Source organism: Gossypium raimondii, chromosome 3 (assembly GCF_025698545.1).
Source record: "Gossypium raimondii isolate GPD5lz chromosome 3, ASM2569854v1, whole genome shotgun sequence".
Classification (NCBI taxonomy): domain Eukaryota; kingdom Viridiplantae; phylum Streptophyta; class Magnoliopsida; order Malvales; family Malvaceae; genus Gossypium; species Gossypium raimondii.
This window is the reverse complement of record NC_068567.1, coordinates 1,302,034-1,322,401: the sequence shown is the minus strand read 5'-3', so window position 1 is coordinate 1,322,401 and position 20,368 is coordinate 1,302,034. Positions and strand designations below refer to the sequence as shown.

General features: G+C 39.5%; 3 protein-coding genes across 3 annotated transcripts; 1 reads left to right on the top strand and 2 right to left on the bottom strand.

Moving 5' to 3' along the window:
• Positions 1 to 2,634: 2,634 nt before the first annotated feature.
• Positions 2,635 to 3,993, bottom strand: LOC105796394 (uncharacterized). The gene is made up of 2 exons (XM_052628989.1): positions 3,242 to 3,993; positions 2,635 to 3,117 (listed from the first exon to the last, which is right to left on the bottom strand). The coding sequence occupies exons 1-2, from the start codon at positions 3,645 to 3,647 to the stop codon at positions 2,936 to 2,938; spliced, it is 588 nt and encodes a 195-aa protein (XP_052484949.1). The 5' UTR covers positions 3,648 to 3,993; the 3' UTR covers positions 2,635 to 2,935.
• On the bottom strand, positions 3,656 to 5,228 carry LOC128039798 (uncharacterized). Its single transcript, XM_052628333.1, has 2 exons — positions 5,023 to 5,228; positions 3,656 to 4,205 (listed from the first exon to the last, which is right to left on the bottom strand). Exons 1-2 carry the CDS (start codon positions 5,226 to 5,228, stop codon positions 3,656 to 3,658), a joined length of 756 nt encoding a protein of 251 aa, XP_052484293.1.
• A 171-nt stretch (positions 5,229 to 5,399) lies between these two features.
• On the top strand, positions 5,400 to 6,441 carry LOC128039797 (uncharacterized). Its single transcript, XM_052628332.1, has 3 exons — positions 5,400 to 5,818; positions 5,863 to 6,061; positions 6,178 to 6,441. Exons 1-3 carry the CDS (start codon positions 5,400 to 5,402, stop codon positions 6,439 to 6,441), a joined length of 882 nt encoding a protein of 293 aa, XP_052484292.1.
• The last annotated feature ends 13,927 nt before the right edge of the window (positions 6,442 to 20,368 follow it).

Below are 20,368 nucleotides of genomic sequence, written 5' to 3'. Positions count from 1 at the left end.
ATTACCTCCCTAGCGTTAGTCTTACGTGGCAATCCAAATAGGTTTTAAATGTCAACTTGGATGTCCATTTGCTGGGATGAAAATAAGTTTTTTTAATTAAATAAATTTAATTTGGACTGTTATGTAGAACATCCAAGTTGGCATTTAAAACTCATTTGGACTACCACATAGGACTATTGTTAGGGAGGTAATTAAAAAGCTTAACGGTAGAGTGACCGCTTCGTAACAAAATGATAACGTAAGTGACTAAAACGTAACATTTCAAACATAAGTAACTAAAATGTAATATGAGGTAAACAAAAGTGACTATTTTTATAAGTTACCCGATAAGAGTTTTAACTACTATTCCAAATATGTTTAGGTGAGCATTTGATTGAATCGAGTTAAATCGGATGAAAAAATCTTGTGTTAATTGACTTCAAATGAGTCCTATACTATCATCCTAACTAGAGGTGATAATGGGTTGGGATACCTGGCCCGACCCGACGGCCCGCCCAAAAAATGAGAGGGTTCGAGTAAAAATATAGTCCCGAAATATGAGTTTGGGCAAAAAATGAGTCCTGTTTAGAAAACAGGCCGGGCCTTGGGTAAAACTTTTTTGACCCGGGCCCGGCCCGAATTATATCTTTTATATATATATATATATATATATTTTTTTTTTTAATCAAATATACTTTTGTTTTATTATTAATTTGGTTATTATTTTAGTTCTAATTTGTTTCAATTTTAATATAACCACTTTTTATTATATTTTCAATTTGTTTGTTGTTTTAAGAATTGTTTTAGTCTCATTTTTTATTTTTTTTGTTTTAATATTTGTTTTAAAATTTTTTATTTAATGAAATAAGCTAAAAAAAATTAATATGGGCTGGGCTGGGCTTAGCAATTTTCTTTTGGGCCAAGCTTGGACAAATTTTTAGACCCATATTTAGGGCCGGGCCCGGTCCTAGAAAATGAGCCTAAAATTTTGTCCCAGCCCGACCCTAACCCGGCCCGACCCATGATTACCTCTAATACTAACTCAATTTGAAATCTTTTCGAATCGAATTGAGTGAAATACAATTCGAGCCGAGTTGAGTCAAATTGAGTGAAATTGTTCGAGTTAAATTAAAAAAATTAAACATGTCAAATAGAAGTATTGTTATTGTATAACTAATTCCATGTTAGAGCATATAAATCTGAAAAACATATATATTTGAAAAAATTTCAAAGAAAATAACAAAAAAAGATACTTGAGTATGATATTTTGAATCATTAATTAGGCCCCAAAATTATTATTTTAGAAAATTTTACATTTTTAACTTATATATATTTTAGATTTTTTAATATTTTATAAAATTTTAAAATATAAATTTTGAAATTGATTTTGAATTAGTTTTATAATTTTTGTTGAGAGAGTGACCAATTTGCTTATTTTTAAAGTTGATAGAGACCAAAAGGATATTTACACCAATCGGTTATTTAAATTATTCAACTTATTTGAATTGTGAAATTTAACTCGACTCGAACTCAAAACTCAAATCGAGTTATTGAAGTTGACTCGAATAATTTAAATAACTTGAATAATTCGATTCGATTAACTCGAAATTCGGAAATTTTTTTCAATTTTTTCGAATTGAATCGAATTTTGCTCACCAAATATAAAGATCTTACATTTGCACCGAAAATAAGTTAAAAAGTAAAAATATTAATAAATAAAAGATCTAAATATCTAACACATTTAAAATTCCTATAAGAGGTTTTTGAAAAACAATAAATATATTGTGTTTGGGGCCATATTGCTTCGAACCCTTCAAATACACCTTTGAGAATACTTATTGTCATTTTACTACCCACTATTTTGGCATGTTTATGTTCATTTTCTCTTTCAATTAATTATATACTTTATAATTATACTTTTGTGGGCCAATATTTTTTTAGTTTTTAATAATTTATTCAATTAAACCGGACAAATCGATCCAATTGGGAACTTATTTTTGATCTATCAGTTTAGTTTTAAAATTTTTGTTATTCATATTAAATTGAGATTAGTTTAATAATGAATAATTATTTGATTCAAAGCTTTTAGATTTCATAATAATTATGTTTGAAATTTGACAAGTTTCTCATTCGCTTATATATCTAATTTTATATTTTCACATTTTTACTCTACTCTAATGGTAGAATTTAAAAATTTACTAAATAATTTTCTTTTAAATATTTTAATATAAAACATAAATAACTAAATGTATTTATATTTAAATGTTTTCTATTCAAGAGAATGAGTTCCGGGGCTATTCTTAACAGCTATACGATGGTGATTATCAATGAGTATGAGTTCTCATCCTGAAGAAGATGAGTAAGGAAACTGCATACGAGGTTGTGATATAAGAGAGATAAATGAACTAATCTTTCAATTTTATTTGGAACTGCGCTAAACCTAATTTGAATGTGCAGCAAAAGAGAGAAAAAATTTCAGAAAAAAGTTGTATTTTCAAGTAAACTTATATAAAGAAACAAAGAGAAGCATTCAACAACAGCTTTATTATTGTAAGTACAATCATACTCCCAAATTACAAGAAAATCTAAAATCACCAATCAAACACCAATGCAAACCACACAAGTTTCAACTCCAGATTATTACATGATATTTATTTAAAACTTAAAAAGTCAGATAAACCAAATTATAATGACAACAACAACTAACATCACAAGTAACAAGGTAAAGATTAAACCTTGTTTTCCACTATTGAGTTTTCCTGCAAATGAAGTGGTAGGTTTCAAATATGATTACATCTGAATTGCTATATGGGCCATTTCGACCGAGACTGTAGAGAACCGGGTGCTACACAATCCCAGTGGACAATATATTTGCACTCCGACTCGGAGCATTCAAGAGCCACATCTTCACAAGGCTTACTGCATTCATCACAATCAGGGTAGTAATACTTCTTCTTCACAATGGTGAGTGGGTGTGGATGACCTGTTTCTTCATAGATGCTCCCGAGTTTGAGGAATGGATATTTTCCAAGAACACAACCAACATGAGCAGAAGTATCGCATTTTGCACAATGATAAAACCAACGATTTGGGCGTCGACTTTCTTCACAGATATCACAGTGATGATTTTCTGAATAACTGTTATCATCGTGATCAGTGAGTAAAAAAAGATGCTCATCGCATTTGTGACGAACTGGAATTGGAAGTGAAAAACATTGAAGATGTAGTACAAAATTGCAATCCTTACAACAAAATGCCCCACCTGCCCACCTTGTTGTAAAACCACAAGCGTTGCACTGGCCTTTGTAGTCTCTGTAGAAAAAGAGGGGGTGTTCATGTTTCAAACATGTTCGAGCACCAGGAGTAAGAGCAATCACACATCGGAGACATATCTGACCCTCACATTCACTACATTCATAAGCAAAGGTATTAGATATTTGCCGACATTGTTCACACCTAATACCCTTGTACGAAATAAGGGCAAGAGGTTCTCGGCAACGATGACGCCAAACATTCTTCATCTTTGGCAACTCGGCACATGCTTTATGAAGAAAAAAAACACATTCTGTACAGTAGTAAAATGGATCCGTGATTGGCAACATACACCCTTCGCAACTATTTTCATATCCTCCAACAAAGGGACCTAACATTAGATTATGCATGTGCATGAAATGCGTTACTTTGTAGCTTCTCCAGCATTGTTCCTCTCAATAACAATGATGGAACTTTCATTGGGTACCTCATCTTCATTTTCTACTATTTCATATGAATCTTTATCCTTCATTGCACACTTCACATGCAATATAACATCGCACTCCGAACAATAGTAACTACCATGGTCTGTACTGACTTCATAATTGCACATTATGCAATCCAAAACTCTAAAATCTTCTATGCGAAGGAAATATTTGTGAAAAAGGTGATGATCATGCCACTTGCTTTTGATGATGCGCGGCAATGAAGTGCACTTTTTATGGACCATGATGTTGCATGTACAACATATGTAGGAAGCATAACTTCCTTCAATACCACATGCATCACAAATGAATGATGATCCTCTCGGAAACAAACTGAAAGGATGTTCATGCCTTTTATCTCCAATAACAAGATCTAAAGCTGCTGATACACATTTCAAGTGAGCAGCAAACTTACATGGTGAACAACCATAAATAAATCCTAAACCTTTTCCACTGGTTTCTCCGCATATCTTGCAAGAGAACTGTTCGCTATTAAATTGTAGAACAAGAGGATGCTTGCGATGGCACACATGGTTCAGTTTGAAAGAAAGCTTAGCGCATTTCTTATGTAAATTAAATCCACAGTCAAGAGAAAAGTATGTATAATTTGCTAATGGTTCACAACACAAAAAGCATTTAGCACCATCTTCAAGTTCTCGATCACCACTTTTAGGGCAAATCAATGGATGTTGAAGGGTGTTAAGTTTAGTTCCCATGCAAAGGTGGCCATGCACGACATGCAAAGGTGGTGATGCTCGAAGAAATAGCGAAGCGGTGGTGCCATTGTGTGCAAAGAATCAAGTTTGAAGTCGCCAATCCACTTGCTGCTTTTGGTTCCATTTTGATTGTTTTGTAATCTAGTTCATGTTGAACTAAGTAGGTAAATGTTTTGATATTGATTGATGAAAAGTCAAGAATGCAAGTTGTACAAGCTAATCTTGTAAGTTTCAATGCAAATTAGTGGAGTTAGGTAGTTGATTAGGTGATTACTTGTTTGTTTTACTTGTTGACTGAAATATGTAATGACTTAATGCCTTGTTTTGAGTCAATGAAAAAATATCACTCATTTTTTCATTCAATCTTCTTCTCTCTTTTCGTTATTCGCTCGCTAGTTTCATTTTCTGCTTTTGCTTCGAGTTTGTTTCTTCAACAAGGCTCGAGGCTTGCTATTCAAGCAAGATACAAAAACGACTGTTATTGTCTCTTTGTTCCAACAATTGGTATCTAGAGCTTCATTCTTAGTGGACTGTTGTATTAAACTAAGAAAGTGAATGTCTTCCTCAAGTTTTTCACCAGCAAATTTCACCGGTCTTCAATGGAGATGGCTTCCACATATGGTCGGTCAAGATGAAGACTTACTGCAGCCTTTGATCTGTGGGAAGTTGTTAACACAGATGTTGAGCCAAGACCACCGAGGCTAATCCCACAAGAGCTCGGATAAAGGCGACATCTTGATGAGAGGACCAAAAGGCATAAAGCCATGTCCTGCATCCGTAATCGTATCGATGTCATCTTCACGAATTATGGCTGTGAGACTCCAAAACAGCCTGGGATAAGCTTAAGGAGGAGTTTCAAGGCACCGAGAGAACAAGGCAACAGCAGCTATTAAATTTGAGAAGGATTTGAGAATCTAAAGATGAAGGAAGAAGAAAGCAGTGAAGCGAAGATGCATGAATCATAGCGATGGTTAACGATATAAGGCTCCTTGGTGAGCACTTTGATGAGGCAAGAATTGTGGAAAAGGTCCTCTCCACTTTGTCCGAGAGATATGAGGCCAAGATATCCTCCTTAGAGGACTCAAGAGACCTTGCTACCATCTCTTTGACTGAGCTAATCAACACTTTCTATGCTCAGGAACAAAGGAGAGCTAGCAGAGCTGAAGATCACCAGGAAGGTGCATTCAATGCCAAGGCCAGAGAAGCCTCGAGCTTCAAAGCTGCAAGAGGCAAAAGGCCTTGGAAAAACAGCCTAAGATCGACATCAGAAGGAGTAATGACCAGCCCTGCAGACATTGCAAGAGGCCAGGTCATCCAGAAGACAGATGCTGGTTTAGGCCAGATGCAGTATGCCAACACTGCAAGAAGAAGGGCCATGTTGAAAGGGTCTGTAAAAACAGGAGTAAGCCAAGGCGTAATCAATTTCAAAGATCAAAGGTTGAAGCTCGAGTAGCCGAGGACAAGAGTGACCAAGAAGAACAGTCTTTCTTGCTTTCTCGCTTAGCTGCTCGTAAGAAATGCTCAAAAGGTCGTTCTTTGGGCGGTGGTTGCACTAACCACATGTCACCAGATGCCTCCTTGTTTAAAACCTTGGACGAAGTTATAAAACCAAGGTCAAGGTTGGAAATGGTCGATTTATAAGGATCAAGGAAGAGGAGAAGTGCCGATATGTACTCCCACGAGCAACAAGATCATTCCAAATGTCTTTGTTGGTGCGAGATTGATGTAAACCTTCTCAAAGATAGCTCAACCGCCGAGAAAGGTTATTCATTGTGTTCAAGGACAAACAATGCCACATTATCGATCCAAGTGGATCAAGCCTTATGACGATCACAATGACCGATAAATGCTTTGAGGTTCACTGGGCAAATGACTCAAACTCAAAGATACACACCTCTGTTGATGACTCCAAGCTTTGGCATCAAAGGCTTGGACATGCCAACTTCAGATCAATGGCTCGAATGGCCAAAGAGGGTTTGGCGAGAACTTCACCACTCGATGGAGCATGATGATGTATGTGAAGTTTGCGGATGGGGAAACAGCAAGACCGCCATTTCCTACAAATTCAAATTGGAGAGCTCTTGAAAGATCTGCAATGGTGCACTCGATGTATGTGGCCCGATGAGGATCGAATCACTCAAAAAAAACAGTATTTCATCCTCTTCATTGATGATCTTACAAGGTTTTGCTGGATTTTCTTCTTAAAACACAAGTCCGAGGTAGCTCAAGTGTTTGTGAAGTTTAAAACTAGCAGAGAAAAAGAACAGGTTGCAAAATGAAATCGATAAGATGGATAATGGCATCGAGTACACTTCACTCGCCAAGCCATTTGCAATGACGCTGTATCAAACATCACCACAAATGTCTACACACCTCAGCAGAATGGGTAGTGAAAGAAAGAATAGAAGCTCGATGGATATGGCGGATGTCTCTGCTTGAAAAGAAACCCAAAACCATGTGGGCCGAGGCGATAAACACTGCAGCTTACCTTGAGCAGGCTTCCTACCAAAGCTCTTGCATCCGAGACACCTTCGAGGCTTGGTTCGATTCAAGCCTTCTTTGGCACATCTGAAGGTGTTTGGTTGCCTTTGTTATGCACAAATACAAGTGACAAGAGAGACAAGCTCTAAAAGGGCTCAACCAGTGTTCTAGTAGGCTACATTTCGGTCAAGAAGGGCTACAGGTTCGGATCCCTTGACAAACAAAGTCCAGTGAGCGAGATGTCATCTTTGATGAAAAAGCTCTTTGGAATTGGGAGAAAATGAGCGAAGCGGCTTGAAGACCTAGTGCCTAATCAAGTCGAACTTGAGCACTAGGACTGAAATGGATGTTGATGATGTGCTGTGAGAGGCACAAGGCCCTAGATGATATTTATGAAAGGGCACAGGTTGCAATAGCGAACCTAGCGCTTTGAAGAGGTGAGGCGGATGAAGGTGGAAACTAGCTATGGTCAATGAAATCAACATGATTGAGAAGAACCGGACATGGGAGCTAGTTGATAAACTTCTTTGGAAAGAAGACCATTGGAGTAAAATGGGTCTATCGAGTAAAATGTAATGCGATGGCGGTCTGAACAAGCTAAAAGCCGTGCTTGTTGTCAAAGGATTTAGCCAAAGGTATGGTCTGGACTACCGGAGACATTTGCACCAAGAGCGGGCTTGACACGATTAGAATGATAGTTGCCTTGGTCGCTCAACATCGATGGACCATTCATCGACTTGATGTTAAGTCGCATTTCTTAATGGTTTCTGGAAGAAGAGATCTACATCGAAGCGACCTCAAGGATTTGTGATCACCGACAAAGAACACATGGTGTCTGATGAAAAAGGCTTTATATGGCTCGAACAGCTCCTCGAGCCCGTATGCTCGAATTGACTCTTACTTGCTCGGTTTGGAATTTGAGAGAAGTCCCAGTGAACCAACACTGTATGTGAAGAAGAACCAAGCTGAAACTCAGCTTATCCTGTCACTCTATGTTGATGATTTACTGGTAACTGGAGGAGATAGAAGAATGCTCGCAGATTTCAAAAGAAAAATGATGGAAATGTTTGAAATGTCTGATTTAGGCAGAATGAACTACTTTCTTGGAATGGAAGTGAAGCAAACAGAAAAGGGAATCTTTCTTAGTCGAGTTCTTTACTATGAAGATCCCGGATAAGTTCTCTATGAAGAATCGCAAGCCAACAAGCACACCAATGGTCATTGGAGTGAAGCTTTCGAGGCAAGGGAGTGGTGAACCAATTTGTGAGACTATGTACAAGAGTCTCATTGGTAGTCTGTTGTATTTGATCGCAACAAGACCCGATATCATGTTTCTTTGTTAGTGTGCTATCGAGATACATGAATTGTCGCAATGATCGGACTTTCAAGCGACTAAAAGAGTGCTAAGATACATCAAAGGCACCATTGATCATGGTGTATTGTTCAAAAGGGCTGAAAACATGAAGCTGATAGGCTATGTTGATAGTGACTGGGCTGGATCGAGTGATGACATGAGGAGCACATCCGGATATGCATTTAGTCTTGGCTCAGGCATGTTTTGCTGGAGCTCTAAGAAACAAAGTCAGGTGGCACAATCAACAGCAGAAGCTGAATATGTTGCTGCTGCATCTGCTGTGAATCAAGCCATATGGCTTAGAAAAATCTTGGCTGATTTAAACCATAACCAAAAAGAGGCAACAGAGATTTATTGCGACAACAAATCTGCTGTTGCAATTGCAAAAAATCCCATTTTTCATGGTAGAACCAAGCACTTCAATATTAAGTTGCATGTTATAAGGAGATGGAACAAGCTCATGAAATCGAATGATTCATTGCGATTCGTAGTGCAAATTGTCGATATCTTCACAAAGGCACTCAATGTGTCTAAATTTGTTAAATTCAAAAGGAATTAGGTGTTACTAGCATGGAAACTAAGGAGGAGTGTTAAGTTTAGTTCCCATGCAAAGGTGGCCATGCACGACATGCAAAGGTGGTGATGCTCGAAGAAATAGCGAAGCGGTGGTGCCATTGTGTGCAAAGAATCAAGTTTGAAGTCGCCAATCCACTTGCTGTTTTGGTTCCATTTTGATTGTTTTGTAATCTAGTTCATGTTGAACTAAGTAGGTAAATGTTTTGATATTGATTGATGAAAAGTCAAGAATGCAAGTTGTACAAGCTAATCTTGTAAGTTTCAATGCAAATTAGTGGAGTTAGGTAGTTGATTAGGTGATTACTTGTTTGTTTTACTTGTTGACCAAATATGTAATGACTTAATGCCTTGTTTTGAGTCAATGAAAAATATCACTCATTTTTTCATTCAATCTTCTTCTCTCTTTTACATTATTCGCTTTGCTAGTTTCATTTTCTGCTTTTGCTTCGAGTTTGTTTCTTCAACAAGGCTCGAGGCTTGCTATTCAAGCAAGATACAAAACGACTGTTATTGTCTCTTTGTTCCAACAATTGGTATCTAGAGCTTCATTCTTAGTGGACTGTTGTATTAAACTAAGAAAGTGAATGTCTTCCTCAAGTTTTTCACCAGACCCACCAGTCTTCAATGGAGATGGCTTCCACATATGGTCGGTCAAGATGAAGACTTACCTGCAGGCCTTTGATCTGTGGGAAGTTGTTAACACAGATCTTGAGCCAAGACCACCGAGGCTAATCCCACAAGAGCTCGAGATAAGGCGACATCTTGATGAGAGGACCAAAAGGCATAAAGCCATGTCTCGCATCCGAATCTGTATCGATGTCATCTTCACTGAATTATGGCTGTGAGACTCCAAAACAGGCCTGGGATAAGCTTAAGGAGGAGTTTCAAGGCACTGAGAGAACAAGGCAACAACGCACTATTAAATTTGAGAAGGGATTTCGAGAATCTAAAGATGAAGGAAGAAGAAACAGTGAAGCAGTATGCAGACAGAATCATAGCAGTGGTTAACAGTATAAGGCTCCTTGGTGAGCACTTTGATGAGGCAAGAATTGTGGAAAAGGTCCTCTCCACTTTGTCTGAGAGATATGAGGCCAAGATATCCTCCTTAGAGGACTCAAGAGACCTTGCTACCATCTCTTTGACTGAGCTAATCAACACTTTCTATGCTCAGGAACAAAGGAGAGCTAGCAGAGCTGAAGATCACCAGGAAGGTGCATTCAATGCCAAGGCCAGAGAAGCCTCGAGCTTCAAAGTCGCAAGAGGCAAAAGGCCTTGGAAAAACAGCCTAAGATCGACATCGAAGGAGTAATGACCACCCTGCAGACATTGCAAGAGGCCAGGTCATCCAGAAGACAGATGCTGGTTTAGGCGAGATGCAGTATGCCAACACTGCAAGAAGAAGGGCCATGTTGAAAGGGTCTGTAAAAACAGGAGTAAGCCAAGGCAGAATCAATTTCAGATCAAAGGTTGAAGCTCGAGTAGTGAGGACAAGAGTGACCAAGAAGAACAGTCTCTTTGTCTGTTTCTCGCTTAGTATTCGTAAGAAATGCTCAAAAGGCTGGTTGCTGGACAGTGGTTGCACTAACCACATGTCACCAGATGCCTCCTTGTTTAAAACCTTGGATGAAGTTATAAAACCAAGGTCAAGGTTGGAAATGGTCATTTATAAGGATCAAGGAAGAGGAGAAGTCTTGATATGTACTCCCACAGCAACAAGATCATTCCAAATGTCTTTGTTGGTGCGAGATTGATGAAAACCTTCTCAAAGATAGCTCAACTGCTCGAGAAAGGTTATTCTGTTGTGTTCAAGGACAAACAATGCCACATTACTGATCCAAGTGGATCAAGCCTTATGACACTCACAATGACTGATAAATGCTTTGAGGTTCACTGGGCAAATGACTCAAACTCAACATACACAGCCTCTGTTGATGACTCCAAGCTTTGGCATCAAAGGCTTGGACATGCCAACTTCAGATCAATGGCTCGAATGGCCAAAGAGGGTTTGGCAGAGAACTTCACCAGCTCAGTGGAGCATGATGATGTATGTGAAGTTTGCGAGATGGGGAAACAGGCAAGACTGCCATTTCCTACAAATTCAGCTTGGAGAGCTACTGAAAGACTGCAACTGGTGCACTCTGATGTATGTGGCTCGATGAGGACTGAATCACTCAGCAAAAACAGGTATTTCATCCTCTTCATTGATGATCTTACAAGGTTTTGCTGGATTTTCTTCTTAAAACACAAGTCTGAGGTAGCTCAAGTGTTTGTGAAGTTTAAAATCTTTGTAGAAAAGAAACAGTTGCAAGTCAAATCGATAAGATGCATAATGGCACTCGAGTACACTTCAGCTCAGTTTCAAGCCATTTGCAATGACGCTGGTATCAAACATCAGCTTACAAATGTCTACACACCTCAGCAGAATGGGGTAGCTGAAAGAAAGAATAGAAGCCTGATGGATATGGCCAGATGTCTCCTGTTTGAAAAGAAACTGCCCAAAACCATGTGGGCTGAGGCAGTAAACACTGCAGTTTACCTTCGGAACAGGCTTCCTACCAAAGCTCTTGCATCCGAGACACCTTTCGAGGCTTGGTTCAGTTTCAAGCCTTCTTTGGCACATCTGAAGGTGTTTGGTTGCCTTTGTTATGCACAAATACCAGCAGCAAAGAGAGACAAGCTCTCTAAAAGGGCTCAACCAGGTGTTCTAGTAGGCTACTATTTCGGTCCAAGAAGGGCTACTGTGGTTCGGATCCCTTGACAAACAAAGTCCGTGTGAGCGAGATGTCATCTTTGATGAAAAAGCTCACTGGAATTGGGAGAAAATGAGCGAAGCGCTTTGAAGACCTAGTGCCTAATCAAGTTTGAACTTGAGCGCTAGGACCAAATGGATGTTGATGATGTGCTCGTGAGAGGCACAAGGCCCCTAGATGATATTTATGAAAGGGCACAGTTGCAATAGCGAAACCTAGCAGCTTTGAAGAGGCCGAGGCGTATGAAGGTGGAAACTAGCTATGGTCAATGAAATCAACATGATTGAGAAGAACCGGACATGGGAGCTAGTTGATAAACTGCGCGGAAAGAAGACCATTGGAGTAAAATGGGTCTATCGAGTAAAATGTAATGCGATGGCGGTCGAACAAGCTAAAAGCCGTGCTTGTTGTCAAAGGATTTAGCCAAAGGTATGGTCCGGACTACCGGAGACATTTGCACCATGGCTGTGCTTGACACAGTTAGAATGATAGTTGCCTTGGCTGCTCAACATCAGTGGACCATTCATCAGCTTGATGTTAAGTCTGCATTTCTTAATGGTTTCCTGGAAGAAGAGATCTACATCGAGCAGCCTCAAGGATTTGTGATCACTGACAAAGAACACATGGTGTACAGACTGAAAAAGGCTTTATATGGCCTGAAACAGGCTCCTCGAGCCTGGTATGCTCGAATTGACTCTTACTTGCTCAGTTTGGAATTTGAGAGAAGTCCCATGAACCAACACCGTATGTGAAGAAGAACCAAGTGAAACTCACTTATCCTGTCACTCTATGTTGATGATTTATCGTAACTGGAGGAGATAGAAGAATGCTCAGATTTCAAAAGAAAAATGATGGAAATGTTTGAAATGTCGATTTAGGCGTAATGAACTACTTTCTTGGAATGGAAGTGAAGCAAATGTAAAGGGAATCTTTCTTAGTCGAGTTCTTTTACTATGAAGATCCCGGATAAGTTCTCTATGAAGAACGCAAGCCAACAAGCACACCAATGGTCATTGGAGTGAAGCTTTGAGGCAAGGGAGTGGTGAACCAATTTGTGAGACTATGTACAAGAGTCTCATTGGTAGTCTGTTGTATTTGATCGCAACAAGACCCGATATCATGTTTGTTGTTAGTGTGCTATCGAGATACATGAATTGTCGCAATGATCAAGCACTTTCAAGCGACTAAAAGAGTGCTAAGATACATCAAAGGCACCATTGATCATGGTGTATTGTTCAAAAGTATGAAAACATGAAGTCGATAGGCTATGTTGATAGTGATCTGGCCGGATCGAGTGATGACATGAGGAGCACATCCGGATATGCATTTAGTCTTGGCTCGGGCATGTTTTGCTTGAGCTCTAAGAAACAAAGTCGTGGCACAATCAACAAAGCAGGTTTAATATGTTGTCTTGATCTCGCCGTGAATCAAGCCATATGGCTTAGAAAAATCTTGGTGATTTAAACCATAACCAAAAGAGGCAATGAGATTTATTATGACAACAAATCATTGCTGCAATTGCAAAAATCCCATTTTTCATGGTAGAACCAAGCACTTCAATATTAAGTTGCATGTTATAAGGGAGATGGAACAAGCTCATGAAATCGAGCTGATTCATTGCAGTTCAGAAGTGCAAATTGCTGATATCTTCACAAAGGCACTCAATGTGTCTAAATTTGTTAAATTCAAAAGGAATTAGGTGTTACTAGCATGGAAACTAAGGAGGAGTGTTAAGTTTAGTTCCCATGCAAAGGTGGCCATGCACGACATGCAAAGGTGGTGATGCTCAAGAAATAGCGACAGCGTTGGTGCCATTGTGTGCAAAGAATCAAGTTTGAAGTCGCCAATCCACTTGCGCTTTTGGTTCCATTTTGATTGTTTTGTAATCTAGTTCATGTTGAACTAAGTAGGTAAATGTTTTGATATTGATTGACCAAAAGTCAAGAATGCAAGTTGTACAAGCTAATCTTGTAAGTTTCAATGCAAATTAGTGGAGTTAGGTAGTTGATTAGGTGATTACTTGTTTGTTTTACTTGTTGACCAAATATGTAATGACTTAATGCCTTGTTTTGAGTCAATGAAAAATATCAGCTCATTTTTTCATTCAATCTTCTTCTCTCTTTTCATTATTCACTTTGCTAGTTTCATTTTCTGCTTTTGCTTCAGTTTGTTTCTTCAACAAGGCTCGAGGCTTGCTATTCAAGCAAGATACAAAACGACTGTTATTGTCTCTTTGTTCCAACAATTGGTATCTAGAGCTTCATTCTTAGTGGACTGTTGTATTAAACTAAGAAAGTCAATGTCTTCCTCAAGTTTTTCACCAGCAATTTCACCAGCCTTCAATGGAGATGGCTTCCACATATGGTCGGGTCAAGATGAAGACTTACCTGCAGCCTTTGATCCGTGGGAAGTTGTTAACACAGATCTTGAGCCAAGACCACCGAGGCTAATCCCACAAGAGCTCGGATAAGGCAACATGTTGATGAGAGGACCAAAAGGCATAAAGCCATGTCCTCGTGATCCGTAATCGTGTATCGATGTCATCTTCACTGAATTATGGCTGTGAGACTCCAAAACAGCCTGGGATAAGCTTAAGGAGGAGTTTCAAGGCACCGAGAGAACAAGGCAACAGCAGCCTATTAAATTTGAGAAGGATTTGAGAATCTAAAGATGAAGGAAGAAGAAACAGTGAAGCGAAGATGCATGTAATCATAGCAATGGTTAACGATATAAGGCTCCTTGGTGAGCACTTTGATGAGGCAAGAATTGTGGAAAAGGTCCTCTCCACTTTGTCCGAGAGATATGAGGCCAAGATATCCTCCTTAGAGGACTCAAGAGACCTTGCTACCATCTCTTTGATGAGCTAATCAACACTTTCTATGCTCAGAACAAAGGAGAGCTAGCAGAGTCAAGATCACCAGAAGGTGCATTCAATGCCAAGGCCGAGAAGCCTCGAGCTTCAAAGTCGCAAGAGGCAAAAGGCCTTGGAAAAATAGGCCTAAGATCGACATCTGCAAGGAGTAATGACCAGCCCTGCAGACATTGCAAGAGGCCAGGTCATCCAGAAGACAGATGCTGGTTTAGGCGAGATGCAGTATGCCAACACTGCAAGAAGAAGGGCCATGTTGAAAGGGTCTGTAAAAACAGGAGTAAGCCAAGGCGTAATCAATTTCAGCAGTAAAGGTTGAAGCTCGAGTAGCCGAGGACAAGAGTGACCAAGAAGAACAGGTCTTTGCTGTTTCCTGCTTAGCTGTTCGGAAGAAATGCTCAAAAGGCTGGTTGCTGGACAGTGGTTGCACTAACCACATGTCACCAGATGCCTCCTTGTTTAAAACCTTGGATGAAGTTATAAAACCAAGGTCAAGGTTGGAAATGGTCGATTTATAAGGATCAAGGAAGAGGAGAAGTCTTGATATGTACTCCCACGAGCAACAAGATCATTCCAAATGTCTTGTTGGTGCGAGATTGATGAAACCTTCTCAAAGATAGCTCAACCGCCGAGAAAGGTTATTCATTGTGTTCAAGGACAAACAATGCCACATTATCGATCCAAGTGGATCAAGCCTTATGACAATCCACAATGACCGATAAATGCTTTGAGGTTCACTGGGCAAATGACTCAAACTCAAAGATACACACCTCATTGATGACTCCAAGCTTTGGCATCAAAGGCTTGGACATGCCAACTTCAGATCAATGGCTCGAATGGCCAAAGAGGGTTTGGCAGAGAACTTCACCACCAATGGAGCATGATGATGTATGTGAAGTTTGCGGATGGGGAAACAGCAAGACCGCCATTTCCTACAAATTGACTTGAGAGCTATCGAAAGACTGCAATGGTGCACTCGATGTATGTGGCCTGATGAGGATCGAATCACTCAAAGAAAAACAGTATTTCATCCTCTTCATTGATGATCTTACAAGGTTTTGCTGGATTTTCTTCTTAAAACACAAGTCCGAGGTAGCTCAAGTGTTTGTGAAGTTTAAAACTCTCAGAGAGAAAGAAACAGGTTGCAAGTGAAATCGATAAGATGCATAATGGCACCGAGTACACTTCACCGCTTTCAAGCCATTTGCAATGACGCCGGTATCAAACATCACCACAAATGTCTACACACCTCAGCAGAATGGGGTAGCTGAAAGAAAGAATAGAAGCTCGATGGATATGGCGGATGTCTCCTGCTTGAAAAGAAACGCCCAAAACCATGTGGGTCGAGGCAAGAACACTGCAGCTTACCTTGAAATGTGCTTCCTACCAAAGCTCTTGCATCCGAGACACCTTCGAGGCTTGGTTCGATTCAAGCCTTCTTTGGCACATCGAAGGTGTTTGGTTGCCTTTGTTATGCACAAATACAAGCAGAGAAGAGAGACAAGCTCTCTAAAAGGGCTCAACCAGTGTTCTAGTAGGCTACAACCTACCAAGAAGGGCTACTGTGTTCGGATCCCTTGACAAACAAAGTCCGTGTGGCGAGATGTCATCTTTGATGAAAAGCCTCACTGGAATTGGGAGAAAATGAGCCGAAGCAGCTTGAAGACCTAGTGCCTAATCAAGTCAACTTGAGCAGCTAGGACCGAAATGGATGTTGATGATGTGCTGTGAGAGGCACAAGGCCCTAGATGATATTTATGAAAGGGCACAGTTGCAATAGCGTAACCTAGCGCTTTGAAGAGGTCGAGGCGATGAAGGTGGAAACTAGCTATGGTCAATGAAATCAACATGATTGAGAAGAACCGGACATGGGAGCTAGTTGATAAACCCGCCGGAAAGAAGACCATTGGAGTAAAATGGGTCTATCGAGTAAAATGAATGCGATGGCGGTCTGAACAAGCTAAAAGCCGTGCTTGTTGTCAAAGGATTTAGCCAAAGGTATGGTCTGACTACCGGAGACATTTGCACCAAGAGCTGTGCTTGACACGCTTAGAATGATAGTTGCCTTGGTCGCTCAACATCGATGGACCATTCATCGCCTTGATGTTAAGTCCGCATTTCTTAATGGTTTCTGGAAGAAGAGATCTACATCGAAGCGACCTTCAAGGATTTGTGATCAGCGACAAAGAACACATGGTGTCTGATGAAAAAGGCTTTATATGGCTCAAACAGCTCCTCGAGCCCGGTATGCTCGAATTGACTCTTACTTGCTCGGTTTGAATTTGAGAGAAGTCCCAGTGAACCAACACCGTATGTGAAGAAGAACCAAGTGAAACTCACTTATCCTGTCACTCTATGTTGATGATTTATCGTAATCTGGAGGAGATAGAAGAATGCTCGCAGATTTCAAAAGAAAATGATGGAAATGTTTGAAATGTCCGATTTAGGCGAAATGAACTACTTTCTTGGAATGGAAGTGAAGCAAATGTAAAAGGGAATCTTTCTTAGTCGAGTTCTTTTACTATGAAGATCCCGGATAAGTTCTCTATGAAGAACGCAAGCCAACAAGCACACCAATGGTCATTGGAGTGAAGCTTTCGAGGCAAGGGAGTGGTGAACCAATTTGTGAGACTATGTACAAGAGTCTCATTGGTAGTCTGTTGTATTTGATCGCAACAAGACCCGATATCATGTTTCTTTGTTAGTGTGCTATCGAGATACATGAATTGTCGCAATGATCAAGACTTTCAAGCGACTAAAAGAGTGCTAAGATACATCAAAGGCACCATTGATCATGGTGTATTGTTCAAAAGGGTCAAAACATGAAGTCGATAGGCTATGTTGATAGTGGTCGGCCGGATCGAGTGATGACATGAGGAGCACATCCGGATATGCATTTAGTCTTGGCTCAGGCATGTTTTGCTGGAGCTCTAAGAAACAAAGTCAGGTGGCACAATCAACAACAGAAGCTGAATATGTTGTCAGCCAGATCTCGCTGTGAATCAAGCCATATGGCTTAGAAAAATCTTAGTGATTTAAACCATAACCAAAAGAGGCAACAGAGATTTATTGCGACAACAAATCTGCTGTTGCAATTGCAAAAAATCCCATTTTTCATGGTAGAACCAAGCACTTCAATATTAAGTTGCATGTTATAAGGGAGATGGAACAAGCTCATGAAATCGAGCTGATTCATTGCGATTCGTAGTGCAAATTGTCGATATCTTCACAAAGGCACTCAATGTGTCTAAATTTGTTAAATTCAAAGGGAATTAGGTGTTACTAGCATGGAAACTAAGGAGGAGTGTTAAGTTTAGTTCCCATGCAAAGGTGGCCATGCACGACATGCAAAGGTGGTGATGCTCAAGAAATAGCGACAAGCGTTGGTGCCATTGTGTGCAAAGAATCAAGTTTGAAGTCGCCAATCCACTTGCTGCTTTTGGTTCCATTTTGATTGTTTTGTAATCTAGTTCATGTTGAACTAAGTAGGTAAATGTTTTGATATTGATTGACCTAAAAGTCAAGAATGCAAGTTGTACAAGCTAATCTTGTAAGTTTCAATGCAAATTAGTGGAGTTAGGTAGTTGATTAGGTGATTACTTGTTTGTTTTACTTGTTGACCAAATATGTAATGACTTAATGCCTTGTTTTGAGTCAATGAAAAATATCACTCATTTTTTCATTCAATCTTCTTCTCTCTTTTCGTTATTCACTTTGCTAGTTTCATTTTCTGCTTTGCTTCGAGTTTGTTTCTTCAACAAGGCTCGAGGCTTGCTATTCAAGCAAGATACAAAACGACTGTTATTGTCTCTTTGTTCCAACAAAAGCGGCATCCAAACGCTGTTTAGGGATGTTGAACTTGAAAGGGTAGCAAGGCTCACAGCAGTAAGGTAAGTCAATTGAAAGTACGAAGGTGCGTCAAATTTTTTCTAAGAAATGAAATGTCAAAGTGGTTCACCGTCACAACCTCTTGTTAAAACCTCTGTTAAAACGGCAAGGTAAGTGAAAGGTCAGTTGAAAGGATAAAGGGAAGAAGGATGACACCAAAATTCAAGCTTTGGTGAATTGAAACCTTCCAATAGCTCAACCCCGAGAAAGGTTATTCTTGTTCAAGGACAAACAATGCCAATTTATCCAAGTGGACAAGCCTTATAATCAAATGATAAATGTTAGGTTCACGGGCAAATGACTCAAATCAAACCTCTTGATGATCCAAGCTTTGGATCAAAGGTGCATGCCAACTTGATCAATGGCTCGAATGGCCAAGAGGGTTTGGAGAGAACTTCCCACTCTGGAGCTTTTGGAAGTTTGGATGGGGAACAAACGCCATTTCCTACAAATTACTGGAAGCTTAAAAGCGTGGTGCCTGTATGTGGCCGATGAGGGAATCACTCGAAAAAGGTATTTCATCCTTTCATTGATGATTTAAGTTTTGGATTTTCTTTTAAAACACAACGAGGTGCCAGTTTTGTGAAGTTTAAACGTAGAGAAGAAACAGTAAGTAAGAAATCGATAAGGACGAATGATGAGTCACTTTCGTTCAAGCCATTTGCAATTGTTCAAACATCACTTACAAATGCTACACCAGAATGGGGTGAAAGAAAGAATAACGTGGATGGCGATCGTTTTGAAAAAACGCCAAAACTGTGGGGAAAACACGCGTTTCCTTGACAGGCTTCCTACCAAAGCTCTTGCATCCGACCCTTCGAGGCTTGGTTGTAAGCCTTTGCCTCAAGGTTTTGGTTGCCTTTTTATGCACAAATACAAAAGAGACAAGCTCTTAAAGGGCACTCAAGTTTTGGAAGACTCAGGTGGACTTAAAAAGTTCGGATCCTCAAAAATCTTGGAAATGTAATTGGAAAAATGCGGAGTTGAAACGGCTATATGAACAGGCCTAGCAGAATGTGTGTAGGCTAAAGGAGTGCTGATGTTTGAAAGGCCAGATATTGAAAGGCATTGGATAGCAAGTTTGAAAAGGTGGTAATGAAAACTGATGAAACATGGATATAGGAAGAAGACAGGAGTAAAAGGTAGAAACCATGATAATGGGTCACAGTAAAAGCAGCTTGCAGATTAGCCAAGTGGTGGCAAAGGAATTAGTGGGGGCTCCGTAAATATCCTGGGCTTACACGATGACTATGCTTGTGTAAGCCATTCATTCCTAGTAATCACTTTGATGGTTGGAAGTACAAAACTAGGTTTTGATAAAAAGTTACCTGTGAGGTTAAGACTTATCTCGTTGATTAGTCGATGACCTACTCTTTGAATTGAGAACCATGAACCAACTGATTAGAAATCTAATCGATAAATGAATTTAAAGAAAATGGATGATGAATGTGATTTAAAAGAAATTTGAATGGAAAAATTGAAAGGAATTTTAATGAATCTTTTTTGAAGATGAAAGTAAATTTAGCGAAGTCTTACTAGAACCGTAGTTGATAAGACGAAGAGAACAACATGGCTATGAGAAGCTTGGGGTGGTGAACCAATTAGCTATACAAGTTTTGTGTCTTATTTAGATCCCATCATTTTTTAGCTAATGTAATATTAAGGCCAATGATCAGTTTTCAAAAAAAATGAAGATAAAAGGCCTTTATGGTGTTTGAAGTGAGACAACGGATAGCATTTATTGGTGGATGTTGTTGATGAAAAGGGGCACACATGATTAGTTTGTGTCTGTTTTGAGTAAAACAAAGGTGAAAAATCTGGTTAAACTAACTGTCAGATTGAACAACATTGGTTGAATAAATCATTTACTAACAAGATCAATAAGTTTATTTAAAGAAGACAATAAAAAATCCATTTTGGTGAACAGCATAATTTATTATAAAGGAATTGGAAATTTAAATCAAGGATTATGTTCGTGAAATTAGATTTAAATATCAATGAAATTAAATCAAGAATAG

What these genes read in the sequence shown, in the direction of transcription:
- LOC105796394 (XM_052628989.1), bottom strand. Translation starts at nt 3,647, where the DNA reads ATGCACATGCATAATCTAATGTTAGGTCCCTTTGTTGGAGGATATGAA. An exon ending in TTTTACAACAAGGTGGGCAG is followed by an intron (nt 3,118 to 3,241) that starts GTGGGGCATTTT and finishes CGATGATAACAG; the next exon opens with TTATTCAGAAAATCATCACT.
- LOC128039798 (XM_052628333.1), bottom strand. Translation starts at nt 5,228, where the DNA reads ATGACATCGATACGATTACGGATGCAGGACATGGCTTTATGCCTTTTG. An exon ending in GCCATCTCCATTGAAGACCG is followed by an intron (nt 4,206 to 5,022) that starts GTGAAATTTGCT and finishes ACAATTTAATAG; the next exon opens with CGAACAGTTCTCTTGCAAGA.
- LOC128039797 (XM_052628332.1), top strand. Translation starts at nt 5,400, where the DNA reads ATGGTTAACGATATAAGGCTCCTTGGTGAGCACTTTGATGAGGCAAGA. An exon ending in AGAAGGGCCATGTTGAAAGG is followed by an intron (nt 5,819 to 5,862) that starts GTCTGTAAAAAC and finishes TCAATTTCAAAG; the next exon opens with ATCAAAGGTTGAAGCTCGAG. An exon ending in CAAGGTCAAGGTTGGAAATG is followed by an intron (nt 6,062 to 6,177) that starts GTCGATTTATAA and finishes TCTCAAAGATAG; the next exon opens with CTCAACCGCCGAGAAAGGTT.